The sequence below is a fragment of the Chaetura pelagica genome, unplaced genomic scaffold (assembly GCF_000747805.2).
Source record: "Chaetura pelagica isolate M959 unplaced genomic scaffold, ChaPel_1.0 scaffold630, whole genome shotgun sequence".
NCBI lineage: Eukaryota > Metazoa > Chordata > Aves > Apodiformes > Apodidae > Chaetura > Chaetura pelagica.
In genome coordinates, this window is record NW_009951855.1 from 1,875,787 (window position 1) to 1,887,255 (window position 11,469).

At 39.3% G+C, this 11,469-nt stretch overlaps 1 protein-coding gene across 1 annotated transcript in view; it reads right to left on the reverse strand.

The window, feature by feature from the left end:
• Positions 1–4,706: 4,706 nt before the first annotated feature.
• Positions 4,707–11,469, reverse strand: part of ASB14 (ankyrin repeat and SOCS box containing 14) — a 9,019-nt gene continuing 2,256 nt past the window's right edge. The window contains exons 5-9 of the mRNA XM_009993433.1: positions 9,569–9,814; positions 8,270–8,441; positions 6,391–6,934; positions 5,395–5,548; positions 4,707–4,882 (exon numbers count right to left, since the gene is read on the reverse strand). Of these exons, the coding sequence (XP_009991735.1) occupies positions 4,707–4,882; positions 5,395–5,548; positions 6,391–6,934; positions 8,270–8,441; positions 9,569–9,814 (1,292 nt within the window). The remainder of the gene's footprint in view (positions 4,883–5,394; positions 5,549–6,390; positions 6,935–8,269; positions 8,442–9,568; positions 9,815–11,469) is intronic.

Genomic DNA, 11,469 nt, shown 5'->3' on the forward strand with positions numbered 1-11,469 from the left:
GCTGGAGATGCAAATTTCTCTGCAGTTCTCTGCATCTGGCTCCTGTCACAGGAGAGAAGAGGAAGCAGTGTCTGGGCAGAATGAAGGGAGCCAACTGTGCTGCTGCAGCAGCTGGAGCAGCTCTTGGAGCAGATGGGACTGGCACTTCAACCCATGGAAGGGCTTGAGCAGCCTTGGAAGGGGTCCCAGCACTCCTACCTTAAAGGAGGAGGGTGAGTGGGAGGCTGAGCAGCGGGCACCCTCCAGGTTTACTTCCTGAGCCAGTCAGCAACACCTGTTCCAGTGCATTTTTCATGTCCAGAGGAACCAGCCAGTCACTTGCAGAAATACCTGCTTTTGCTGTTGTCCAGTCAGGCCCACTAGCTTTGCCCTGCAGCCACATTAGGCTACCACCCTGTGCATGGACCACACCAATCTGAAGCTTTTTTCTAAGAGTGGCATTTTTATTTTATACATAGTCTTCTATTCTTGTCTGTTGTCCTTATGAGGCTGCTCTTATTGCCAAGAAAAATGCACAGAGGCAGCAAATCTCATTTTTTCATTTTTATACCTAAATCTGGGCTTACAGATAGTTGTACGCAACCAGCTTGTCTCTGAAAATTGTTCTGGTTCATGGTTTTTTCTTGTTGTTTTTTTTTTTACTTACTGATATTTCTGGTTTTTATCAAATAACATGACAGTGTAGTTCAAGATTACTGTTTCTTACAGTATCTTAACTGCTTATGTTCCTGAAGATGAAGTAATTTTGAAACGGTACAGGAAGAATATGGAATCAGTGGTCTCCAGTTTCTAGAATCTCATCTCCCAGCTTGTCAGAGTAGGATCAACTGATGAATTAACCAGTTTAGCTGCAATAGCCATAGATCCATATCGAAGACAGTTAACAGATCAGCCATCTCACCAAAACACATTCTGATTTGTATCTGCTTTGCATTAGCATTGTTGAAGAAATATAAAAAAATGAATAAATCTATTTTCTTTTCTTGAAATCTACCATTACTATTAGACAAATCTGCAAAAATGAGGAAGAAAGCAAGAGAAAGAGAATTGACAGATTAAGTTACTGTCATAGGATTTTTCAGATTTAACAACTGACTGGAATTACTCCATTTGCTTTTCTTAGGCTTCCCATCTATGCCATGAAATGTAGTTTCCTGTAACAGATAACATAAAAGTGAAGTGTGTTTCTTTTCTGTTAGATGATTCTCATCTTAACCACTAAAAAAGAAAGGGAAAAGAATGAAGAGAATGGTTAAAGAAAACAGTTTAACGAGTGTGAATGAAATAATGGGGGTTTTTTTGCTTGTTTAGGAGAGTTTCACTGATGAGAAATTAACTAAAAGATATAAAAGCATCTATGAGAATTATGAAAGCTGCAATAGCAAATGGCAGGTCCAAAGAGATGAGGAAGTTACACTGGAATGGTGCAATGAGTTAGCAGTTGTGTGAGGGTTACTGAGGTTTGCTTAAGGGGAGAGGCACCTAACTTTGTAATTAGAACTATTTCAAGTAAAAAAACCAAAACCAACTGTGGAAGTTTTATCCATACCCACCTCCCCAAAATTAATTATTTGCTACTGTTTTTCCTATGTATTTTAGAACTACATAAAAATGTTTTCCAATTACTAGAAAAGAAATTAGTTTCTAGTATTTACCTTGAGGGTATGACTTGAACAAACACATGTTCTCCTGGAACTACTGCTGTAGGATTTTACTATTTACTATGCCTGAGTGTTTTACTATTCTAAGTAAATTACTGATTGGTTTGCTCTTCTATGATTTATTTCTCCTCATTAAGAATTCCTATTGCCTTTTACTTACAAGACTGATCTTTCAAGCACTCAGCTGGAGCTGTAGTTTGCTTCATATGAATCTAGTATTCTTTCAGACACTCCTGAAGTATTCTTTCACATTATTTTAAAGTGACTTTGCATAGGCACTGAATCAGCAGTGCTCTTCAGGACTAAATTTTTATGTTGCTGCTTGCAGCCTAACAGTTACCTTCACATTTTTTCCCTTCTGTAAGGGCACATTAAGTTTGTTACACTCTGTAGATTTACACACTACAGACCAAGTAAGTCTTGCCATCTGTTTCAAGCTACACACATTCTTTATGTATGTAATGGCATGATATCAAACTATATCAAGTGTGCTTATGGGTATGCATTTTATTGCATTAGAGGTAACACCTAGCACTCCCTTATGACCATTCCTGGTTTTCTCAAAGTCTAAATTGGAGGACAAGTCAAGAGTCAAAAACAACTTAGCCATAGATAACTGCTTACAGATGGGCAGTGTAAACTTAATTTGTATTTGATAGTCTATTAATTCCATAATCTGTTTATGTTTGAAATTGTATCAAGACAATTTACTATCTAACAGTCAAGTAATATTTAAGAGTTAAAGAACATTCCTCCTGCACAATGCTGTCAAATTTCATCTTCATACAGATGTAAACCCAGAGCTGCAAATCCTGAAACAGCTGAAGCTAATTATGAAGATATAGTTTAGGTACATTGATATAAAGAAGCAAATTTGATTGTGCATATATATTTAAGGTAAATTCTGATTAGGAGAAGCCAATGGAAAAAATCATGATACAGTGTCTTATTTCAGAAGTAATTCATGTAAAGAAAACTTGCCTCTGCTTAATGAGCTTAGTAGAGCTATCATCTAGTTTTAAACAGCAAGAGCTTGTATTTTATATCCTTTCTGGTACTCTATTTTAGAAAACTTCTAGCAAGTCAGTTAGTCTCTAGAGCTTTTCTTTTTACCCAAGCAGTAAGTTGATACTCTTTTCCTGCCAGAGTGGTATCTGAGTCGTCATGACAAGAGTAAGTCGGTGTCATTGTGAATGCACTTGTATTCCTAATGGAGTTTATATTGCAAGCCAAGGATTTTGTACAATCTTACGAGTAACTTTTGTAACAGACTTGAAGTGGTCAAATTCTTATGATGATATTCTGGATCAGTCCTGCTCTAGTGAAGTGTGATTTTTGCAATGTTTGAAACTGACTTGCACATACTCCCTGAATAGCTGTATTAAAACCTCCAATGGCATACTTATGTCAACTTCAATTGTTGTGTCTTAATCTTGGAAACATGGACAGTAAACATATTATGCCAGGGCTTCAGTCAGCATTTTGTAGATTAAATAAAAGCTTCACTGTAGTAACTTTCTGGGTGGGATTTGTACTGATACAAAAGCTTGCATTTTTCATAATACTGACTTCCAGGAAGTACCATTATTGGTGACAGGATGCATTCCATTAAATGAAGTTTTGACATGCAGTTATATTCCTCTGTTGTCAAAGTGTATCTCAGTTCTCTTAATTTTAATCACTTTAGCCAGATGACCTCAGAGGAAGTTATTGTACTTGGGAATGCTGATAGCTTATTTTTGCAACAATCAAAGACTGAAGAGTAGAAGAAAGTCCTTCCCACCCTCTCTGGCTGTTTAGTGCACATGTAGTGGCATGAGAGCGTGTAGGACTCTGCAGAGGTGTGGGTGTGATAACCATCAGGATTCACATTCACAGAGGCTATACCAGCACAATGTGGGTACTGATATGTATCTTCATGGGCTTCATTAGTTTATTACATGATAAACACCATGTAAAAAAGCAATGAGTCACAACTACATTATGGTTAAATTTGTATTTTATAAGGTTTGTAGATTTTTCTGGGGAAAAGCAGACTTTTGAAATATGTAACTTCTGTGATAAAGATGCATGTATAACTAGAAAAAAACTATCTATGCTTACTTGATAATGAAGGAATAAATATTACTAATGCCAAGTGTGGTGATGAACTTTTTTTTTTCTAAAGTACTGACTGACATCTGCATTATTTTTAGAAAGAAAGTCATGCTGTGGGTCAGTGTGTAATATGTAAGACAGTTGTCGCTGCTGACAGATAGTGTTCCTAAAGCTTAAACTGTAATTTATGAGGAGAAACTCCAAAAACTGCAAGCATGCCTTTGGACAACACTGTGAAAGGAAAACCTAGGGAAAGCAATCAAAATACATAATGAATGAGACATCTGAATACCGGAGAATGAGATGCAGGACTAACACATCATTCAGAAGCAGTGCCTTCTTGTTGAAACATTGGTATTTCACACCAGCTGCTATGATAAGCAGAGGTTCCTAAAGCTGTTAATCCCATTTCACTGATGAGAATGTGGGATTGCTTAAATGATTGAAAAAAAAAAAATCTACTTAGGCTGCTCTTCAGAACTTCAATGCAAGACTTCACAAACAAAAGTTCTTTTGGGATGAGAAAAAGAGGTACCAGAGGAAAAAGAACTATATCTTTTCCTGGCATTAACTGAATCCCTGACCTTTAACTAAACCCTGAGTTTAACCCAGCAATGGGGTTTGTGTTACCTGTTTAACTTGGCAACACCACAGAGTTTGCAGCCCTGCATTTTATAGTTCTTAACTTTTCACACTAAGCATTTAAAACACTATCACCCTTTCAGAGAGCTTCTGTTCCAGTAGATAAATACAATAGATCACCAATACTTACATTTTGGGGTTCTCCCCATTTTCTTCAGAGGGCAAGGTGGGGAATATGGTGGTGGTATTCCTTAATACACAGCAGAGATAAAATCCCAAAAGAAAAAAGCAGCTGCCTAAAACAGTCTTATCCATGTCAACATTCCCTTCAAAACACAGAACTAATATTTATGTAGAGTTGAGACACTAGGTTCCTGTGAAGTTTTTCTGCCCATAAAGATCATACTCCTTGTATAGTATGTAATCTTTCAAGCAGTTTGGCAGTGGAAGGAAGGTCATGAAGACAGGACAACGGAGACGCAACCGGCCCATGCATTCCCGTATCTTCAGACGACAAAGGTGCTTCAGAGAGCGAGGATTTGCTAGAAATGAGAAGGTGAGATTGATATTAATAAGTTATCTCTCAACTCTTGTTCAACATATTTAGTCAATACCCTGCTACCTGGAAAAATGGACCTGTCAGAATCTAGACTTTTTACCTCAGCCCACACATCTCATTTATAATTGCTGGCAGCTAAATCAACAGATTTCATTTTTGTCAACTTGGCTAAATGTAAGTTAATGAAAGTTAAAGTAGCAGAGTTTGGGGGATGTTTGGAGTTTGGAAGACTGTGTTGTCTACATTGTCATTCAAGTCCCAAGTGCTCTACATAAATTGTGTAGTTACTGTCTACCAAACCTGTCAGAGAAACTTAGTTTAAATCCTAAAGCGACTGATTTTTAAGAGGCCTATTGCTGTCAAAACATAACTTTTTGGCTAACAAGTGTCAAGAAAAGCACCAGTCTGAGGTAAAGTAAAATACCATCAAGAAAAAAGGCCCAAATCCAGTCTCAAAACAGTTTCTCACTTCCAATGTCAACATCAGATACTTACTTAAAATTGAATTGATGTCTGGCCAGAGTTCCTGTTCTCTGAGAACTGCTGCTAGCTTCCAGCAGATGTTAACACGATCGACATAGTCTAGCATTACTCGCACTACTTTCCCAGAAAGATGCTTCAACCATGACAAGGTTATGACTTCACAGAACTGATAAAAACAAAATGTTTAACAGGATAACATTCAATACTCCTGTAAGTAACCTGTGCCTCTGCAGGACAAGAGCAATTAAATAACTTCTGCAGAACACCAGGAAGAGTGAGTGTTCTGTCAGCCAGGGGAGCTTTAGAAGTTGTCAGAGCTTGCATTAAATCTCACCAGGAGATTCTGAAAATCTGAGAGCTGGTTATTTTGTACTGGATACAAATATGAACTTAAGTAGCTGTACATTTGGTAACTACGTGCTTACAAGGAAGCACTACCACTCCCAAAGTGGAATTTAGACTTGTTTCCCAGCATGCTGACAAGGAGGACCCAGCAGCCCAGTGCTTATCTTCAGGTTAAAGATGGGTTTATTAGGTTCAATTGGACTTGACAAACTGAAAAAACAGTGACACTGATGGGTGTCTCTACAAACCTTTTTAGGTCAGTCTGGGTTTGTTAATTGCTGATGAGTGTTTATCATGCCAGCGCCAGGGGGTCCTTACAACAGCCTTCCAGTATTAGTGTTAAGATACAAGACCAGCCAGTGAGCCAGCCCACCATCCCTGCTTTCACAGCATGTATAGACTGCCCTGGAGAGCCAATTCTGTACTAAGCATATCACTAGCTATATTTTCACAATTAAAAAAACTGTTTATGATCACTGGCTATCATGGACAAATCCCCATGCCACCATCTATTCATTTTTAAAGTCTTGTCTATTCCTACCTTTATGTGTAAACTCTTCCAGTTTCAAAATTTCCTTTTCTACAACTCTATTAAGAACACTTGCATTTAGTTTAAGAAAGGATACCAATAGTAAAACATCTGAAGCCATCTGATACACTTACCATTGTATCTTTGATAACAGTAGAAGTCCATCCATCAGTCCCATACTGGGAATGTGAGCTGTTTCCCCGAGAGCAGTCAAAGCAGCGGTGCACATCATAGCCATAGCCCATCAGCATTCTGAGCATGACTTCATCTTTCAGAGCATACTGCAGAGCTGATGGAAAATGTGTTGTATTCACTCTGCAGAAGTAATTGACATTAGCCCCATGTCGGAGCAGCAGATTCACTAACTCATAGTTGCCCATTCTCAAGGCTATCTGGAGGCAGTTGATGGGATCTTGGTTTGGCAGAGCTCCAGCATTCAGCAGCAGCTGTACTGAACAGACATCTCCATTGGAAACCGCAAAGTACAAGGCTGATTTCCGGTGGTCATCGTAGCCTTTGCGAACTCTTTGATCCAGCATGAAATTGGCATCAAACCCAGATTTGAGGAGAAACTCCAGGCACTGAGGATGTGCTCCTGCCGCTGCTGAGTGAACTGGACTTATCCCACTTTCTTTAATGGCATCAAAATCAGTAACCGGAACTAAACTTTTCAGGGCTCTGAAGAATTAAAATAAGAAGAAACTCAGAATTGTATACATACTGATTCACTTAGTTCAGTATTTGAATTTCTCTGAGTTGCTGGGCTTCACATTCATCATGACTGAACAACTGTCTTAATCCACCCAATCAGTACCATGGCATGCTGCACCTCTGCTCTGGATTTAATTGCTAACAAATTACTTTTTAGCCAGCAGATTTTACACCTACTACACTAAAACTTCATTCTATTATTCATTAGCAACCCCATTCCTTGCTAAAGGAATAACAATTCCTTCTCAAGAGAAGCTTTTCCTGAATATTGAGAACACAGTGTTATTGCTTCACCTGTAGGAATCTGGGAATTAGTAGAATATATTACAACATGAAGCCATATGTAATTTAGTATATACATTTAAATTTAAACATAAATTGAAGTATTAACATAGGAATTAAGAATTCTCAGATTCTTAACCACAATGCAACATTCTCAGTATTAAAGAGTTATTTCTCACTTAGTGATTGTGATTTTAGCACAAATATCTCCTGGTGACCTGACTTTAAATTAGGGTAACAGAAGCACAGAATTTTTTGAGTAGGAGGGGACCTAAAAGATCAAGTTCCAACTCCCCTGCATGGGCAGGGACACCTTTCACTAGAACAGGCTGCTCAGAGCCCCATCCAACCTGCCTTTGGACACCTCCAGGCATGGAGCCCCCACAGCATCTCTGGGCAGCCTGTTCCAGTGTCTCACCACCCTTATACTGCAGAATTTATGCCTGATCTCTAACCTAAATCTTTTCTTCTTACAGATTAAAACCATTACCCCTCATCCTCTCACTGCAAGCCCCTGTAAACAGACCCTCCCCAGTTTTTCTGTAGGCCCCCTTCAGGTACTGGAAGACCACTATGAAGTTCCCACCAGAGCCATCTCTTTTTCAGACTGAACAACCCCAACTCCCTCAGCCTGTCCTCATAAGAGAGGTGCTCCAGTCCACGGATCATTTTGGTAAAATAACCCTTTTCCTCTAAGCCTATAGGATTATTTAGTATGTTTACCTTCTAGTTATGGGGTGGAGATGAGGCAGACCCAGGCACCTCAACATCAGGCTGCACAGCATTACTATTTGTGACAACTGGGAAGTGTTCTAGGAATTACTACATGAACCCTAGAAAGATGGAGATTTTATCCTGACTGGTCTCTTACATTTGGACACAGAAAGCTCATATTTACACACACACTCAAAGAATATTCTACAAAATGACAGATTTGCTGTCTGCTTTGAATAAGGCAGAACTAGCAAAATTAATATTGCTGGTGTCAGCACTACTTGATTTTTAAGTATGTTAACTCACAGGAAGTGTCCTCTATATGCAGCTCTGTGGATTGGCAAATGACCCGAGTGCTTTGGTACATTGGCATCAGCTCCATATTCCAGTAAAAGATTAAGAGATTCTGGATTTCCTCCTCCTGCTGCTTCAAATAATACAGAAGCACAATCCATGGCCTGTGAGAGAACATCTGCACCTGGAAAGAAGTGACAGGATTTTCACAGTAGCCACTGTAATACCCAGCAGTAATTAATATCATCAAACCTCCAGTGACATGGTGTTGTGGATACTCTTCACCAAATAAAACTACTATGGGCATAACCTTCATGTTGGACCCTTGATTCTGGGAACAAGGTGGTCCAAATTGCTCTAAAGACAATCACACAGTAAGATTTGATGCTAGAACTGGGCAAGCAAGGAGTTTGGTTCTTATTCACACAAATAATTGGGTTTTGGCTTACATATAACGTATTTCAGTTCTACTTTATGGAATTAGAATCTTAGATTCTTTGATGGACCTCAACTCATGTGGTTTGGGAGTAAAATTTTTCAAATTAACTGAGATTCAAAAATGCAAACAAAATACCTCCTGCAATGTGTCAGATTTGTTTGCAGTTTTGAGCAGCAGTCACTGATGACTGCTAGAGTTTGCTACAAGTAAGTGATCTGTAAAAAGATATTTCGTATATGTGTGGATCTATTAACGCTACAGCTTGTATGCTCAGTAACATTAATTTCCTTTCACTTCAATAATGCAGAGTTTCACTGGCTGCTGAACTAAGAACAATTTTTTGCCTTGGCATTTAGGAAAAATGTTCTCTGTTGGAAAGAGGATTCACCTTGTCCCATTTGGGCTTTAAACATTTCAATACTAACATGACACTTAAAATAAAGAACACCATCACTGAACCTACATGTTGTTAAATCCATCTACTCAACTGTAAAACAGAACCACAGAATAGCTGAGGTTGGAAAGGACCCCTGAAGATCACCCAGTCCAACCCTGTGCTCAAAACTGCTACAGCAGGTTGCTCAGGAGAGCATCCAGTCAGGTATTTAATATCTGCAAGGATGGGGACTCCACAACTTCTCCGAGTGACCTGTTTCAGTGTTCAGCCACACTCACAGAAAGTGTTTTCTTATATTCAGACTGAATTTGCTAGTTTTCACTTGGTGTCCATTGCCCTTTGCCCTGTTATTTGGGACCACTGAGAAGAAATTGGCTCTGTTTTCTTTACACCATCCCATCATTTATAAACTGGCAAGACAGACCCTCCACCCAAGCCTTCTCTTCCTGTAACTTTGCATATCATGAAGTCTCACCTTTTTGCAATAAGAGCTCCATAATTTCTGTATGTCCACCCTGTGCAGCCAGTGCTAGAGGAGTGAGCCCATATCCACTGCGAGGATCAGGATCTGCTCCAGAACGAAGGAGAAGCTTCACCAGATCCTTCCTGCCTAGCTTGGCTGCCTCATGTAAAGCAGTCCTCTTGTGGACACACTGCAAATTCACTTTCGCACCAGAACTTATCAACAGGGAAGCAATCTCATATGAGTTATGTTTAATTGCTGTAAGACAATAAGCAAAGTATCAGTCAGAAGGTTATTCAACACTACCCCAGGCACTATGGCTTCAGCTATGTGGCAGCCCAGGAAAGCTTGAGCTGGGCTATTCATACACTGAGAAATGCCACACCACACACTGAAACATTTACCTTATCAACAAGTCTGGTCTTTGTTTCCAGGATTACCATAAAATTATTAATTTGTATAATTAATATTATCTTTTTTTCCTCTCTGCAATGTTCCTTTGCTTTTGGTGATGCAACAGAATGCAACTATCCTTGCCACTAGATGGAGATCACATACAGGGCCTTAGTAGAGTCAGGAACTGGCCTGCTCTAAGAGCTCTACTTCGTAAATCATTACCATAAAGTTTACAACTACTGTGTCATATACCTTTTTAGCTTAATAAACCTGACCTGTTCAGTCAGTAAGGATCTTAAGAGTAATTTGCATTGGCTCCAGTGAATGGAATGAATAGGCAACACCTCTCCCTCCTCTCTTTGATCTTCCTGGCTGTGTGGTAGATTAGTGAGTGTCCCTCTCAAGACAGATCAGGCAGAGAAGCTTCACGTGGCACAGCTGCCTGAAATACCACTGACAGCACATCATAACCTGGGATATTCTGTCATCTGTAACCTACATGGCTGCTGTAGGTGAACCCCAGACATGAGGATTCATGAGGATTGGTGCATTTTAATGTAGTGAACTTCAGAAGCATCTAGAAATGCTCTACACCTTTTCTAAGCAGGTGGCCCTACCTAGAAGCTTTAGTAACTTCAAAAGGACGGATTGGGGGGGAGGTCCTACAGACAGGCAGGCTTTTTCTTCTTCCTTTAACAATAGTTTAGAAAAAAAACACCACACAAAACACCACCAAAACACTACCCTTCTTCCAACAGGGAAAATCTTATAGGTTCTCCAAGAAACTTACAGTGCTCCTTTAGACCTCAGTAACAAGAACACACTTCCCTTTTTTTAGCTAGGATTCAGTAAACGTGACAGCATCACAGCCCAAATTGGGGGAAGCAAAAGAAGTAAACATAGAACATTTCTGAAAAACATCTTGGCAAAATATCAGGACTAGTTCTGTACAAATTAAGAATTACATTTCTAATGCATGATCAAATTTAAATGGCACCATGAGAGTGGTACTAGGTATGGGACTTTCTTCAATCCAAAAAAATTTTAAAAAGAAGTGAACTGAGAATTCAGGCTTGGCTAGCTTCATCACTTGTCACTCTTGGATTAATTCAAACAATGTCTGAATAGGGACAAGTATTGTTTTAGGCTTTACATAATGCAGATAAATCTGTTTGCCTTGCTGTAATTTTTGAAAATCAGAACCAATTACCATTGGCTTTTGGAGAAAGAAAAGCTGATGCAATGAAAAGATATAAGGGGAGAAAACTAATGCTTTATGCCTGCAGATATGAAGAGCAGCAATAGCATGAGGAAGCAAGAGGACCTGGCTATCTGGCACCACTGCCTAAGTGATGCCAGGGGAAGCAGAGGAAGACACTCTGGCACCACATGGAGAAAGCTACTTGATTATTTGAGGAAAAAGATGTATGTTCAGCCTGCACTCCAAACTCTTTGCAAATGAGGGATGGAAATTATTAGGCATCTAGAGCTCCCTGCATTGGATCAGACTTTAGGGA